Source organism: Myiozetetes cayanensis, unplaced genomic scaffold, assembly GCF_022539395.1.
Source record: "Myiozetetes cayanensis isolate MyiCay16 unplaced genomic scaffold, myiCay2020 scf7, whole genome shotgun sequence".
Lineage (NCBI taxonomy): Eukaryota > Metazoa > Chordata > Aves > Passeriformes > Tyrannidae > Myiozetetes > Myiozetetes cayanensis.
Window position 1 is genome coordinate 33,088,330 of NW_026087964.1, and position 17,506 is coordinate 33,105,835.

At 34.1% G+C, this 17,506-nt stretch overlaps 1 protein-coding gene across 1 annotated transcript in view; it reads left to right on the plus strand.

Annotated features, from left to right (window-relative positions):
* GPM6A (glycoprotein M6A) overlaps window positions 1-17,506 on the plus strand; it is a 114,465-nt gene that overhangs the window by 90,737 nt on the left and 6,222 nt on the right. The window contains exons 3-6 of the mRNA XM_050337645.1: window positions 1,363-1,519; window positions 13,217-13,370; window positions 15,429-15,505; window positions 16,738-16,803. Of these exons, the coding sequence (XP_050193602.1) occupies window positions 1,363-1,519; window positions 13,217-13,370; window positions 15,429-15,505; window positions 16,738-16,803 (454 nt within the window). The remainder of the gene's footprint in view (window positions 1-1,362; window positions 1,520-13,216; window positions 13,371-15,428; window positions 15,506-16,737; window positions 16,804-17,506) is intronic.

Below are 17,506 nucleotides of genomic sequence, written 5' to 3' on the forward strand. Positions count from 1 at the left end.
CTAAATTTACCCTAGTTTCCACTTGAGTATAAAAGAAAAAAGATGTAGAAAAAAAGCTAGAAGATATTTTTTTATTGGAATATTAGGGAAAAACATATCCTGTCATTCCAAGAAGCATTCATTTATAGTACTTCTCCCACCCTCAGTCAGGTCAGAAGTCTAATTACATTGTTACATGACTAATGCAAGCTTAAGATACATTCAATAAAGTTGTAGACACAGTCATATATCTGAAGTATCAACTATAAACAAGAACCTGACTTTGAATCTTTTGAAAACCATTCAAACTCAAAGATATTTTAATGAGTTTTGGAGTTTTGTTATTGTATTGTACACATAAAATGAGTATTGAGAGTTGTCTTTTGGTGATGATGAAAAGTGTGCTCCTAAGGAAATGTTATGATTAAATATTGCCTTTCATAACAATAAAAGCATTCATCTTAGTCTTAAGAAATACCCAGTGCGGGTAGTGGTTTGGTGCTTATAAAAATTAATCTGGCAGATCCTAATGGGTCTCTTCCTTATTTTTTGTCTTACAAAAATATTATGAGTTATTGCTATATTGACCTGGACAATATGACTGGAACTTAGTCATATCTTAAATCTACACATTGCCATTTTCTAAAGTTGCACAACTCTTTCCTTATCGTGTTGATAAACTGGAAATTTACTGCGGCTAGTTTTTAAAGAAGTTCAAGTAAAAAAGCTTTGAAACCTGCTGATCCAAAGCAGTGGTCACTAACCATGTTTCCAAGTTTAGAAAAAACATTTAGGGGCAGAGAGGTGCTGCCATAAATCTTTTCAAAAACTCTGTTAATGAGACAACATTTAGGAGGTAGAGTCTCCTTGAGCCAGTGTTTAGTTTCTAGGCAATGCTGGACGGAACAACGACACAACCCAGGTAATGTCTGTAATGGATTGAGCCTTCTAGGGCTCTGCATGATACACTACAAGCCATCCTTCCGTTTCTTCAGCTCTAGGTCTGTGAAATGATGTTTTAAAGGCTCATTATAGAAGAATGCCAGATGATCTAACATTAATATTTTTTGTAATAATATGATTCTGTTTTTAAGTTAGGGATGTCTCTTTTTGACTTTATTATTCTGTTAGACAGTTTGTCCATTGGAGAATAGTTTTTAAGTTTAATTAAATTAAATGGCCCAGTGTTTCTTATATCAATGCTATTTTATTTTAAAGTTCACTCCTGTTCTCAGCTTCAGCTTTCATTATGGCACATCAGCACTTAAGCTTACTCCAGCGTAGAAACTTTGAGGCTTAATGGGTCTGATTATCCCACCCTGAAACTTCAGAGTAAGCTTTAAATATTTATGCAGATAATTAATTTTTGCTGTTCCTATACAGGATTGACATCTTCAAGTATGTGATATATGGTGTAGCAGCTGCATTCTTTGTATATGGCATTTTGCTGATGGTGGAGGGATTCTTTACAACTGGCGCCATCAAGGATCTCTATGGGGATTTCAAAATCACTACTTGCGGCAGATGTGTCAGCGCCTGGGTAAGTGGTTAAGAAAGCTTTTGTACTTATGAAAATTTCAACGTCTTTTGTATATTTTTAGTGCCTTGTGAGGTTAACTTTTTTGTGTTTCTTTAATATTTTGTGATGCTTCAGTTTAGTCATTAAAAATTATGGCAAAGGAGAACAGAGTACAACAAATATTCTCTATATTGGTTAAACACTAAGTTAGGAGCAATTTATTCCACTAGTTGAATGGAAAAGCTTATTAGCTCAGCAACATAAACTGTTTGGGGCAGAATTAAAACTGTAAAATGCCTCCAGCTCTACTGGACAGAACATTTTTCTTAGTAATAATTCTTACTAATAATTTCAGTTATTTTAGGAATCTTTCCTGTCCCTCTTTGGAACAAGCAGAGGCCTGTCATCAGGTTTTATTTTGTTTCTAAATGGCAAAAAACCTGTTTTTACTTCTATGTTAGTCTCTGGTTTGGAGAGACCATTCACTGATGACCTTGGAAAAACTAAATACAAAAGATTTGGACTGGGAATCAAATGCAAATTTGTCATACTAAAATTACTGACTGTTTGACCTGGGATTATTTTATATCAGGTTCAGTAGCAGGTCAGTAACTAACTAACTTTTTTGGTATTTGACTCTTCTGCATTTAAGGCAAGAGGCCTGTGCATTCGATAGCTGTTGAAGTTGGATATTTCTGCAAATACCATCAGTATCAACAAATCATATTTGTGATGAAAAGTAAATGATTAAATATAGTCAAGTAGATCTTGGTGTTATGACACATTTCATGTTTTGCTTTATTAACAACAAATGATATATAAAATAGTAGCAAGGTTTGGGTTTCCCATTGTACTGCAACTGTCAAAATTTATTTAGCTGGAATGTAGTCTAAGAACAAATATAAGCATTAGCTACTTCCAGTCATACAAAGATTATCAAATTAATATTTTGGATATCCTGACATTTAAGGTTAAACCCAACACAGATGATGTACATATTGTAAATTGAGGAATACAGCATGTTTGTCATCCCTACACAGGTGCAACGTGCTCCACAATAATCCAGTGTTTTCATCTTTTTTTCAGTTGTTCCTGTCAAGTGCCATTGTATGATTTTGGTACTTTGACTAAGACTGTTTTGACACCTTTAAATGAATACATAAATAAAAACTGAAAATATTTTAAATTAAGAGTGGTTACTGCTTATGCCAATACTGCTTTCATCTCGTGGAAAGAAATCTCTAATCTATATTCACTGAGAACCTACTAAGCTAGTTCAAATTTTGTACAGAGCAGCAAAATTTTCAGAACATTATTTTTCTTCACAGCTCCCGTGAATGCTTGTCCTCAATACTGCAGCAGAGGAGTGCTGCATCCTCTCACAGTTTTGATGCCCTTGTAGCATTAACTGTAATTCTGTAGTATCTGTCTAGAAGAAACTATTATATGGTTAATAATACTATTGTTATTAGTGATTTTTTAAATTAATTCCTTCAGCATTTTACTTTTCCTGTCAATAATTTGCAATGTTTGGTTTTTACTGTAAGAAACCTTGGGTTGATTGTGCAGGTAAGATTAAGGCTATATACTGGTTATGATTGCCATTAAAATAATCCATCAATTATTCTGAGTTAAATACATTCTTGTCATTTATGCTATTGAAAGGGGTTGGCAGATACTAGAAGTTGCAAGAAAGCTTCCTTGTATATAATTTTGAAATAGTAATTTTTTAATTATTAAAATCTGAGCTGTCAAAGACTAAACAGTTGATTTCTTTTAGCAATACCTTAAAACTAATAGAAATGTACAAATAGGATGTTTGTTGTTTTGAAGAATTAAATTCATAAAAATGGATCCACATCAAAAACACCTTTGTAAAAAAATCCAGTTGTATAATTTTACATCTAATTTTTTTATGTCTTTCTCAATAGCAATTTAGCATGGTAAAGTCTGAAAATTAAATCCTGCTGCTTTACCCTTGTTACTAGTTCCTTCTCATTAATATTTTGCATGAAAAAAATACTTTTTGTCTGTGACTGAACCTACTATGAAGATGGAGACAAAAAATCAATAAAAAAATTTAAAGGAGGAAAAGGTTATTTTAACATTGTAAGATAAACTGTATTTCTATATACAGAAATAAGAAAAGTAACATCTTTTTCTCCTTCTTAGAGACATATTCTTTGAAAAATAGGCTTTTAAGAGCACCGATAACCAACATCTGTAGGAACTTTTCATGTGCCCTTCCTGACCTCCCCCCTTAGCTGTAAATAGCTCACTTTCTAGGTCTGCATGGGGAAAAGGAATTTTTTTTGCCTGAAGTAATGCAAAAAAACATAGTTCAACCTAACCTTTCCAGTAACTGTAGAGTTGATTAATCAGCCAATCTAAGTATTCAGAGGCTTAGCATCCAAGTCATAATAGTGCTACCATGGAGTATAACCTCTTATATCTGAGACAGTGCCTGTGAAAGTGACAGTGAAAAGTCTCATTGGCAACATTTGAAGAATTAATTTACTGTGAAAAGTAAAACAAAAGCAATAAAACAATGCCAGTCTCATTTGAAGAGGGATGGCTTTGTTTTTAGTCTTCATTTTTCAATGCCAGAACATGTTTTTAGAGTACTAAATAAACAGTTATATATAACTGTACTGCAGCATGATCAGTGAAGAATGGGAGACAGGCCTGAAACCAACTGTAACACTGTTCACATATTTGCAATTTAATACCCTCCCTATTTATATTCATCTAACTTGGTCATGGAAAGCCTCATTTACACCTTACTTTGGAATTAGAGTCAAAATGAAAAATAAAAAAAAAAACAAAACAAAACAATGAGGCTTTCTTCCTCATTTTATGCTATGAAATGGGAAAGGATTGTTTTTTTTATTTCAGAAAACATTGTATAAAACTTCATTCTAACAGTTGTATTTCTATTTCTTTGTGTCTTACTTTTTAAGAGAATCTGCGAAAACTGTAGAGAAAGATGTTTTATATTTTAAATTTCACTGACTTATATTTCTTCTGTATCTTTACTTTATATTTTAATGACTGGCCAGAATTTTTCTGCCTTTGAAAATAATTTTAGCTGCCTGAATACCTATTTGTTATTTGACAAGTAGATCATGAATGCTTAAAACATGATTTTCCAAAAATATTTTCAAATTTTATTTTGCAAGAAAAAACAGGGGAACTGAACAAATGCACATGTGCTTTGAAAAACCACCTGTGAACTTGTCACTTCATCTTGTCCTTACCATACCAGTTATTCTAGAGACAATGAAACTGCGTCATATTGACATTTGATTCTTTGTGTAATAGGAGGAAGAGAGTTTAGTGCAGGCTCATCTGGCTTTCCCACCCAGAACAGATGCATTATTTCTGAATGCTAGAAATGAAGCTCTCATTTCTGAAAATTAGATACCATGTCTGAACTATCTGGTGGAAAAATGCTGAGCTGACAGAGAGGGAGGCCTTGCTTCTGTTTGAATACTGCTCTATCTGAGGAATGCAGAATGCTTCATACCACCATACTTCTTCATTTATGAGAAATAAAGGACCTTCTCTCCAAGACAGCAGATGTACTTATGGGTCTAGAATCCTTTAATCCAATCAAATAATGAGTGTCTAAAAACCACTTGTCCCCGTACACATTAAGTAGTGTATGCAGTTAGTAGTCTGAGACAGTGACATGGGAAACTTGGAAGGTAAGATTCATATGGTGCTCTGGCCTTTCAGACTGTCTAGTTGAAAACCAGAAACATCAATTATTGCCAGAAATCATGCACTCAGAAGCTAATGGTGAAGTCAGCTTCAGAGGGAATATATTGTGACACAGATGTATTCCACCTAACTAGGAATGTCACTAAGGTTGTCAAGAGAAGGGCCTATGCTCTTTCAGTAGTTAAAGGAGGGAGAGGGTTAGACAGACATTCTCAGATGAGCTGAATTTTTCTGCTAGTGACTGTCCCATTTCCTGCCTAGAGAATAACCCTCAAGTCTTTAAAGTTATGTCTTTTGTATTAAGTGCATAAATCAACTATCTACATTTAGTTGGATGTATCCTGCTTGATCCCTTTAGTTGGAGTGTAAGTGAATAACATTTGCTGTCTAAACAATGTTGGAGTTAGTTAGTAGATACAATAAAACATATTAACAATTTTAGAGATTTCTGGAAGTCATTTTATCCCTGGATAAGATGACTAACTAACACTAACCAGTGTTAGAATTTCTCTGGAGCACTGAGTTCCTTGCAATCTTCTGCAGTTGTTCTTGAAATAATGAAGGACAAGCCCTAGTAATACTTCAGAACTCAGCTGAGTGGTTGAGAGGAACATCTCTAAGTCATTGCTCTTCCAACTACATTGTTAATATACGTATGGTTACTTAAAAAGAAGAAAGAATGCAAGTCTTTTTTTTCTCTCTATTTGTTATACTTTAAGAATTTTTTTTCAGTGAGCTCAGAAATTATTTTGTTATATATTTCTGCTTTTTTTCTGTCTTATTTCTTTAATCCATCCAGGATTTTTTGTTTTTCTTTATTTAATACTTCCAGATTTTCTCATTCGGGGATATCACACTTATAAAATCATGCTTTCATCTTATCATTCCTCTTCTCACATAACTTGCCATGTGTTGTATATTCAGCCCTTTTGTGGACTGCAGTGTGGACTCCTTTAATAGAGGAGTGTAGCAGGCATTAGAATAAGGCTTGTCTTGGTCTTGCTGCTCACTGACAGAAATGTCATTGTTGGTGATAAACCAGACAAAATGTTTTTGCTTCAGATTGTACTGTGTGTCTTGCACATCAAGGGCAGATTTTTTTTCTTGGTTGTAAGCTCAGTCAATAAGTAGCTTCTGTTAATGAAACTGTTTTCTGAAAATGTACTCATACATTTCTAAAGTTTGCCAGGCAGTGGGAGCTGTTACTCTTTCTCCATGGGCTTTACCTTTTAGCATCATGCTAAATTGTTCAAGATGATAGATTTATTTCCCCTATGTTCAAATAATCCTCCTCTCTTGAATGCTTCATCAGGTGATCACTGTTTTCCCTGATTCTTGTTCTCACCTGACTACCTTATTATTTTTCATTACATTTAGACATCTTACTCTCTTTATATCTATTTAAACCTTTAAATCTCAGTGGCATTATCTTAAATTCATGATTTTTTATAGTGCACGATGTAATCGTTATCCATTTTACAACGGTTTCTTGTTTTTTCAGTTCTCCCACTTAAAATTGCTGTCTACAAAGTCTATGGAAACTGTAAACAGTTCTGTGTTCTTCATATAAACTGCATTTTCCTATTGATGTCTTATAAATTCATACTTATCTTTGTAAATATTTTTGTCATTGATTGCCCAGGAAGGAGTGTTACACTCCGAACATAAAACATAAGCTGCCCGGAGTGGTTACATTTTATTCAAGACTTTTTAAAGATCACATTTTTAGAATTCCTTGGCTGATTATAAGCCATGTTACTGACTTTCAATGCTTGACAAGACAGCAAATGAGAAAAGAAGGTCCCTGCCCCTTCGTTCTATCATAGGCTTCTCAAACCCCATTAAGAATATATCAGGAAAGAACGCATGTTAGTATTTTTGACAGCAAAGTATGAATTTTGAGTGACACATCTGTTTAGAGAAGTTATAAGTATTATTTCTGCTTTCTAGCCTAATCTTCACTGTCTTGTTTCCAAGTACAAACCATACAAACTTCCTGAACAAAAATCGCAGTCTTGGTAATGTGAAAAATGTGAACAAATTTGTATAGTGCAGTCTTTTCCCAGCTGAGTGTTATTGCTTCTTCACTGATTTTTCATATCTTAGGTCTTTGAGTTGAATAGATGTGTGGCCATAGTCTGCAGAGCCCATGAAGAAGGAGTATTTAATGAAGATATCTACTCCAGATTTTTTAAAAAAACAGATTATTTATCTGTAATTACATTTAGATACAAAGCCAATAGCTTAGCTATATTCTCAGGCAGTGTTAGAAAAACACTACCAAAAAGAAAACCAAAACAAGGAGAACCAAAACAAAACATCAGCAAATTTGTTGGAGGACAAACAAGGAGGACCAACCGAAACAAATTTCAGCAAATCAACTTTGAGAATGTGAAAATGGAAGCATATACATTCTGAGAAAAAATGATTCCTATCTGCAAGATTGCAAAATTAAACAGAAAGTTCTGATTTTGTTAAGTAGCAGTAAAGATCCAAAGATAAATTTCTGTAGGGCTTCAGAAGTCTGTTGGACTACAAAAGTTACACTCTTGCCTGAAGGACGTATAAAATAAGTAATGCTAACAACTTTGAGCAACACAATGCTACAAAACCATCACTGTTCTAAAGAAAACGCAGAAATAAAAGAAAAGAAAAATTAGACTATTTGGTTTTTCAGGAAGTTCCTAAGAGACAAATTATATGATCTTCAGGGAAAATCTAGTCTTGCCTTAAGCCATCTTCTTCAAACTGATATTTCATGGATATTTTTGCAAAACAACATTTCGAAAAGTGAACCAATATGTTAGAGAATCTTCTCTTTTTATTTCTGAGGTGACAGTGGAAATCTTCTCTCCCACTGCTACAAACAAATCAACAGTGTAAATCAGAAAGTAACCCAGCTTTTTATTTGAATCTAAATAGTTAGAAATCAGTCAACATAATGCATAGAATATTTTAACCCTGAATTACAAATTTAAAAGAAATTTTAGAAAAATATATGCATGGATGAAAAAGCAGAAAGTAACTGTGAGAATTGCTCCTAGTTTTGACAAAATCAGTTTCTATTCCATCTAAACTATTTGTAGAAGGGGAATGTTTTAAAAACCCTAAATAAAACTGTACCATAAAATGGAATTTCAATTTTCTGGGATTTAATAACTTTCTGATAATAGATTTTAACTATCAAAGGAATGTCTCACTTTGGTAGTGTATTCAGTATATGGATGAAACCCAAGAAACCTATAAAAAGAAATTGAGACCAATATTGGCTTTTTTTTTTCCCCTCTTGAAGCAGTTGACTTGAATGTAAGCCAAACAGAATCAACCACATGACAGGAATAGCATACCATGAAATCTATCCATGTTCCAACAAGACTCTTGGAGCTGTGCCTGGGAGTATAATATGTTAGAGAGACAATAATAAATGCCCAACAAGTGATTGTTAGCAATGAGAGTAATATTATAGACCAAGCAGAAAAGACTTTGTAAGTGTGTATTTTCTGTGATTTACAGTGCATTATAGTGACAATATCAGAACAACAGTCTCTTCCAGTGACACTGTATGTAAAATGCAATAATTTGAGATACTTTTGCTTCATCTTTTACTTTTCTTGATGAATGAGGCAGGAATCTGGAGATGCTAGTTAGCACAGAAATGAGAATGTTGGAGACCATTTTCTTGTAAGCTACTCAACAGTCTTTCTTAAACATATTTAGATTTTATACTGTGTGTGTAAGAAGAGAGTCTGGGCATACCAAGAGAAATTGGTTAGGATGGCAAAGGATGACTGTAACATTGATATATCAGTGAGTTTAAAGACATCTGTATAATTTTTTCAGTGTCTGATTTTTTGGGGTTTAAATAAATCATAGTATTTTTGGTTCATTTTAAATCAAGCAGCAAAGGCTGTTTTAGCTTCTGCATTGTTAAAATATTTTCCAGAGGAATTCGGAAAGTTTCCTACTTGCTCTCTTTCGTATTTGCTTATGGGGAATTACACATTTGAGGTGATGTTGCAAAAAAACATTGGGAAGAAGTTAAAGTATTTATGTAGAGTTAATTCTTTAAAAATTTAAAAAATTACAAAAATCTACTGGATGAATTCTGAGCCTATCAAAAGTGAGAACTAAACACCTGCATTGTAATAATACAGATGATGAACAGGACAAAATATCTAATCTTTACACTAATCTGTCATAAAAGTTTATTGATAAAAGGAGGTTACTGAGTCTGAACTACAGATGCAAGGTACTAGTCTGAACCCTGCATTATAAAGAATTGAATGCGAATAAACAACAGGTCTGAGATAGGAACATGTGTAGTACTTTAAATCTGGCTTCTTGTAAACAGAAGAAACAATCGTGCACTCTATCAGTACAACTTCATCAAGACAAATTCCAACATTTGAGAAAGTATGTGGCTACTGCAATGAATAATTTAAAAAGAGTATGTAAATGTGTTTATGCAGAATGCTCCCAGGGTAAGGAGACAGTAGCATTAACTCAGAGGAATTTCTTCTAGGAAAAATGAGCAAGACTGAGGCAGAAGTCTTGAAAGCCAAGGTCACTTATGAACTTGAATCTGGGCAAAGTGCTGAAGTTCAAAAGTTTTTGTTAGCATTGAAATCAAATATATGGACAATTGAAAGTGAATGGCATGTTTGAGAGACAGGGCAATTCAGGAAGAAATGGAAAAGATCTTTCCATTCATGCTCTGAGTGGCCATCAAACAGTACACAGGGCCTTTCTCTGACATGCAGCTGGAAATATGCACTCAAAACCACAGCCACACTGTGGAGGTCAGCTGCTTCCCAGTATTACATAAGAGAAAACCAGGCTAACCCTGGGCTCATCTAAGGTGATGTCCAGCACTGACAGGGTTTCATAATGAAGCACAATAGACTTTGGGCAGGATGGAGGTACATGATCTCTTTAGATGAAGTTTTGATCTCTGGCAAAAACTCTCAAAAGGAATTTCTGAGGCTGTGAAGGGGTTTGGGAGGAACCTCTTAGATCATCTAGCTGGAAGAGCTGGAAGTAAACATTGTGTTTGTGTGTGAGTGAGTGAGTATAGGATAATGAATCTAGATGAAATATGAACACAATATGTACATCTTTTTACAAGAGCTCATGTCAGGGAGTTCATATAAAATAAACATATGATTAGATTGAGAGAAAGTGTAAAAGTAAGTACTGAGTGGTTTGGAAAGAAGATAAAATTACATGACAACATGAGTTTTCCAGAATTAAATTTTATGTGGGCACTTCTTAATATGTTGTTATGTTTCTGTATTATTTTTCTTGTAAGCAGTAGTGTCCTCATAAAATAAAATGAATGAAGTTTAATTTGTTTCTGTTTCAATCCATGTCTCTCTGTAGTAACAGTACCTTCTAGATTTGATTTCACTGTCTCTGTCCCTAGGGTTGCTGAAGCCATCATACAATGTTTCTTCAGGGGTATTAAAATATTTATAACAAAACTAAAACAAGAACAGTGTTTGAAATTTAATGAATGTGCTTTTCATGGGACCAGTACCCATAAATTAGAAAGAAGGAAGAAAAAAATAAAGCAGTAACTGAAATCTTGATCATATTAAAATAGATAGGATTTGGGTAATGTTTTCTGTGGAAACGGGATTTAAACCAGCTATGACCACCATGAAAACTGTTGTGCTGCGTACATACCATTTCAGAATACACTTTGAAATATCTGCTTCCTGACATTGGTCTGTTTTTGTCAAAAGAAATCTTTCCAGAAGGTTCATGATTCACCTACTTTGATAATTCATAAGTCAGGAAAGCCATTACTAGCACTGAAAGGTTTACATAATCTGGCAAGAGGGTTTTACCAGTCTTGGTGTTGGTACAAGAAAATAACCACTACAGAGGTTAAAGATTTGTTTGTTCAAATAATTATTCATTTTAGCTATTTTTTGTCAATGTGAACAGAGTATCAAATAGTGAACTTTTATCTTCATGATTTAGTAGGTGAATTTCACTATCACTTTCATTTTGTTTTGGCTTTTCTGAGACTGAAAATCATACTGATCAGAGAAAGTAATTTTCACTATAAGCACAATAGATAGCATACTAAAGAACAAACTGTAATACCTCTTTAAGATGCTGTTTCAGAAATCTTCAGCTTGTCACATAGCAGAGTGCTACTTCAAAGGAGGAAGATCCCTTTGACTCTCAGGAGACTGAGTTCTGAATTTAATTCCTGGACTGAACAGTCTCCTTAAGCATTCCTTATAAGTTCTCTAGAGCAAAGACAGAAGATTGTAATAGTAGAGAAAATTATCTAAGATTTTAGTCTTTCCTGTGTTTGGGGTGTTGTGGTTTTTTTTTGTTGTTGGGGTTTTTTTTTGTTTGTTTTTTTTAATAATTGACAATTTCATTCAATTCTAACAGGAATTTATAAGCTAACACCTCCTATTGCTAGAAACCAATAACTTCTTGTGCAAAATTAACCTTTTTATTTTTGCTATCCTTGCAACAGGAAATATATTACTGCCCAGATCAGTGGTTTGCTTTACTGATATCAGCGGTTGCAGTTTCCAGGCATAACACACGTCTATCAAGTGGTTTAACTTGAGGTTTTGTATTTTAATTACTCAAAACAAAGGAAGTTCCTGTATTTTTTCCCTCTGTCTTCTTGGTGTTATGCCATGAAATTCAACATACAGTTGGCCACTGGCTCTTCCGTTGGAAGTGACTGAAAGAGGAAAACTGAAGTTCTTCCTTTTCTAAAATATGTTTTTAAAGCGAAATCATCACTTGAACTACTTTTTTCTGAGATAACCAATAAGATTCTCTTTTTAAAAAAATCCCTTCCATAAACAAGCAGCCAATTCTCTCTGAGAAGGCAGCTTTTGTGACTCACAGCAGCTATCATCTGACAGTTTTCTTCTGCTATTATTTTATGCCCAAGGCATTTTTTTAGAGACTAATAAGCTCTGGTTTTTTCCCCCACTTTGCTATACCAATGCTTTGTATTATCTCAGCAGGCTTCCTAAGTAAGCAAAGCTACAGGGAGTTTTATCCTTATTACAGATCAGAAAGTAAAAAGATATTAAATAGGAATTTTAATTCTCATAGTAAGGCTGATCTTTTTCCTCCATTTGGTGATAATCACACAATAGGAAGATGCTCAAATCTGTGTGGAGCCCAACCATAAAAACAGTTGTTACATTTCAGTAGTGTACCTAATGTAAAAGATTTAGGACTTCATTAAATTATTATGGATGTGCTACACTGAGAGATATATTAAATTTATTAATATTATTTATTTCTCAAATTCTAGAAGAAGGCTCAAAAGTAAGACTTCAGACTTGTTTTTGACAAACTCATAGAATTTAAGATAGGATGCTAGTTTTACTTTTAAAATACTTCTAGAATATAGGCAAATGAGAATTTAAAGTCTGTACTGAGCCAGTCTTCTTTCTTATTTCTTGCTCCTGCCTTAGAAAAAAATGAGTGCAACTCTTTAGCTTGATAACGAATTGAGATGTAGCACTTTAGTTGAAAATTCATAGCCCTGAAGAGAATCTATATTTCTAAGTAATTTTCCAAGTACGTATTTGTAAATGAGTGCCTGAGGCTGAACCAGATGATGTTTCATTAGCTTTAACACTGTAATATGGAAAGAGAAAAGAAAACAGTAAAAGAACAACAACAAAACAAACAAACAAAACCAAAGAGCATGTATAGAACAGTATTTATTTATGTTGACTATTTTCTCTGCAGTAGGTGAAATAGAATTTCCATATATCAAGCAACTAAGATACAAAAAAATCTACTGTAAAATACTATATATTTATTATAGACTTTGCTATCACTTTCTCTATTTAATCAGTTGGTTTTCTAGTAAGGACAGAAACTGACAGAACCAGTCAGAAATGCTTTTGTTACTTCTCTGTGGTTCCTTTTTGTGCAATGGAGTATCAGTTAAGTTCTGACTTACCACTGGTTTTGTTTTTCCCTTTTCTACTGCAGTTTATTATGCTGACATACATCTTTATGTTGGCCTGGCTTGGCGTTACAGCTTTCACTTCTCTGCCTGTTTACATGTACTTCAACCTGTGGACCATTTGCCGAAATGCCACTGTAGTGGATGGAGCCAATCTCTGCTTGGATCTTCGCCAGTATGGTATGTGAATGAAGAGCACTGAATATAAAGCAAGATTTAACAAAATGGTTAAGCATCTCTTTCTATCCTTTTACCCACTAGTCAAGGCAGTGTATGAGAGATGAACTGTATTTACAGACTTGATAAAGTTGAGTCAACCTTGTCCATCTTCCCAGAGTACTGAAAATTTGGCTTGGGGCTTCTGTTTAGTCTCTTCTTTTTAAATTGCTGGAACTTGCCTGAAATGCTTAATTAGTCATTTACCTGTAGAATGACTCTTAAATCTTGTGGTAGGACACTGACCTGGAGATGTGAGATCCTTGGGTATTATCTGTCTCTGCAGAGGTGAATTGGGACAGGACAAGATTTATTGCTTTCAAAAATTTTGATGAGGAGTGACAATACAAATTGTAACAGTCTAAGAGGCTGGTCGAGAAAGAGAGAGAGAGAGAATGAGAGAGGAGAGTGGGGCTAAAATCTGAATGGTAGAGGTTAGAATAGTGTGGGGAATATACACATACATGTGTTTTGAGGGGATGGGAAATTTGGAAAAAAAGGGATTTGGAATCTTAATAAGTCTGAGAATTCTGGTGTGGGTAATGGTGATTCAACTCCTCCTTTCCACAAGACTGATTTAATTCTAGATATTCTGGCCTCAATGGTTTCTCAAATCACAGAACTTTGGGTAATCTTACTGTCATGAGACAGTTCCTTGTCTTTCTTTTGTTACCTTGGTCTAATATAAAATCACAGTAGATTTTAATTGTTATTTTGAGATATAAAAGAGACTGTATTGATTGGACATGAAACAGTTCCATTCACAGTAAACGTTCCAATTAACCTGAAATAAAATAGTTGACATTATTGCTTTCATGAGTGGAAAAAAAGTTGTTTTTTTATTTATTGGGGTTTTTTTCCTACGCTGCATGACAGGTGAGTTGAGAAAGCCATTATCTGTATAGATGCCATCAAGAGTATTATTTTCTCTGTGACTTTTTATTTTGTTAATATTCATGCTTATTTTTTTTATTAGTTGTACTTAAAATGTGTATAGAACACTAACATATAAAGTGGGTATTCTGTGAAGGTACCTGTTTCCTGTAGATTCAATGAAAAACCCACTGATCATTAATAGGAAAGAACAGTACATTTTTCATTATAGTTGAGTTATTATGGTTTTCTTCAAGCTAGTCTTTCTTATCTGGACATTAGCTAAAGGAAGCAAGGTAGCAGATTCTACTTATTCTTGATGATAGAGAAACTATCATTACAATAAAGTAATGCTATTTTATAACTTGTGAAAGAAGCTTTGTACCAAATCAACGTCTGACAAAAATATACAGCAAATTTCTCCACAGGAGGGTAGAGAATGTGAAATGGTAAGTGTATATACTGATCAAAAGGAAGAATTAAGGTATTTTTTAAAATGCCTGAAAAATTATTACTCATGTATTTTTTACTAGGGTTTTTACTGAATAGATGATGTGTTAGCTCTGTGGTTGAAATTGTCAGAGAATCCTAGAATATTCTGTGTTGGAAGAGACCTTAAAGATCATCTAGTTCCAACCCCCAACCATGGGCAGGGACACCTTCCTCTAGATCAGGTTCCTCAGGACTCCATCTGATCTGACCTTCAAGACTTCCGGGGTTAGGTCATCCACCACCTCTCAGGGAAACATGGTCCAGTGCCTCAACACCTCACAATAACGAATTTCTTCCCTACATTTAGTCTAAACTCTACCCTCTTTCAGTTTAAGCCCTTACCACTCGTTATATCACCACATGCCCTGATCTAAAGTACTTCTCTGTCTCTCTTGTCGGCCCCTTTTAGTTACTGCAAGGCTGCTCTAAGGTCTCCCCAGAGCCTTCTCTTCTCCAGGCTGTACAATCCCAAGTGTCTCAGACTGTCTTCACAGGAGAGTTGTTCCATATCCTTGATTGTCAACAAAAATCATATTTTGAATGTTAAAATACGTTCTTCAAAGAAGCCTGGAATTTGTATTTCTTAGCTTTTTTGAGATGAAGTAAGTTGATATATACTAGGAATACTAAATAATGTGAATATTTATTCTTCTTCAGGTATTGTAACTATTGGGGAGGAAAAGAAGGTTTGCACCTCATCAGAAAGTTTCATCAAGATGTGCGACTCTAATGAGGTGAATAAGTATGATAATATTTTTGGTAAATCCGTAATATATGTTATTATGAAGGAGATGATGTGTTTTTTCTTACTGTTAATATTCTAATTATACCTATGGTGATGAATAAGATCACAGTGAAAACCACAGTCTTTTACCAAATACCAAATTTAGTCAGTGCAATTTCTCCAGCCATTTTTTTTCTAAATACGCTTATGGTTTGCTTGGAGTTTTTTAATAATTCTATTATCACGTACTTTGTTACTGAGATGTTTTTGAAAGCTAACACACCTGCTACACAATGAATAGTCTATATATTGAATCACTGATTGAAGATCTTATGATTACAGTTGTGACAGGAGAGTAGAGATTTCAAATGGATTTGGCCAAACCTTGTAGTGTGTTAGAGTGGTAACAGCACACTTTTCTTTGTAGTTTTTCCCTTGGGCAAATGCCACCTGTTTCAGTGCAACTGAGGTTGCTCTTTTTTATTTTAGATTATAAAGGATGAAGGCAGGACAAAATAAAATTACATCTACCTAAAACAAAGAGAGGCTAAAACGTTGATCCCTCTGAAGTTAAAGGGTGCTTTGCTAAATGTTTTGCTGGGTCTTACTATGTTTGAACAAATCTTTGAGTGCAGGTGCACAATCTGTCCTTATACCTTTTGGCATCTAATTCAATGCAACACTTCCAGTGCAGTTGACTCTCTGTGGCTGCTGTGTAAACCAGGTTACTGAAATTAAAAACAAATGTAATAATTTGATTTGGGGTGAGGTGGGAAAGGTGGTTAGTTTGGGTTATGCAAGTAACCTGGTTTATATTACATCAATATGAATAAATTTGATCAGCACATTTGAGTGTAAAGTAGATCACTATATGAAGATGGAAAGCTGTAGTTAACAAAGGGAAAATGGGTTTTTCTTAGGCTGTCTCTGCCACTAGAGAAGTCACCACAAACATAAATCTGGTGAGGTAGTACTGTAACAAAAAAAGTGTTGTAGTGTTTATTTTTAAACAGTTTTCTTAATATTTTACTATTTAAATGCTATGTTTTTAAATAGAGAATGCTTTTCCCCCATTGTAACAAAAACAAGCACCATGTAGTGATGTACATGTTAATTTCTTGGAAATAGTATTCCTAATCAGGAACCAGGAAGGTAATTATTTGCACTATGTTATTCTGACTTTGGTTCAGTTTCTGTTTGGTGTACAACCGTGAAAGTCCTTTTCTTTGTCTCCCTTTGCAGCTAAATATGACATTCCACTTGTTCATTGTGGCACTTGCTGGAGCTGGAGCAGCAGTCATTGCTATGGTAAGCTGCCAAATACTCTACTCCTCATCTGAATTGCTAATATACTCTGATTATGACTGAGGATCAGCTGTTCCATTTCCATACTATTACTCAATGCTATTACTAAAGTATAATTCTGTAATTTAATACTCTTTATTATCTTTTTCTTTTTTTAAAATATATTGATGGTTTTACTTTGAAGTAGAATACCATGATTAGTTTTTAAAATAAAAAACCCACCTGTAAGTACATGCTAAGAATTTTTATTATTCCCTTGCTCTGTTCAGACACGTGTTTTAATTCACGTGTCTGCCTCATGACCATAATATTATACTTTTATGATCTGTGATGCTATTTTAGGAGCAGAATATTTTTGTCAGTTCTGTGAATATATGTGAATGTCTTGGGTTTTTTCTGTCAAGTCTAATTTTTGTGCTTTTTATAATGAAGATTACTTTAAATTTGATGACATTTTGTCAATGAGAATGTTCCACTGACAAAAAAGTGTAATTGCCCTGCTCTTCTGCCTTTTGTCTGCTGTGTCTGCTTAAACATAAAGATATTTTTAGACTCGTGATTCTGTACCACTGTAGCTTTGTATTATGCACACTGGAATGGAAAATGAAAAATAACTGTTATGTGGTACTGATGCATTCATAAGAAAAGTGTTAGTGGTGGTGATTACTATATACTACTTATACTAGTAATTTTCTACTGAATCCTA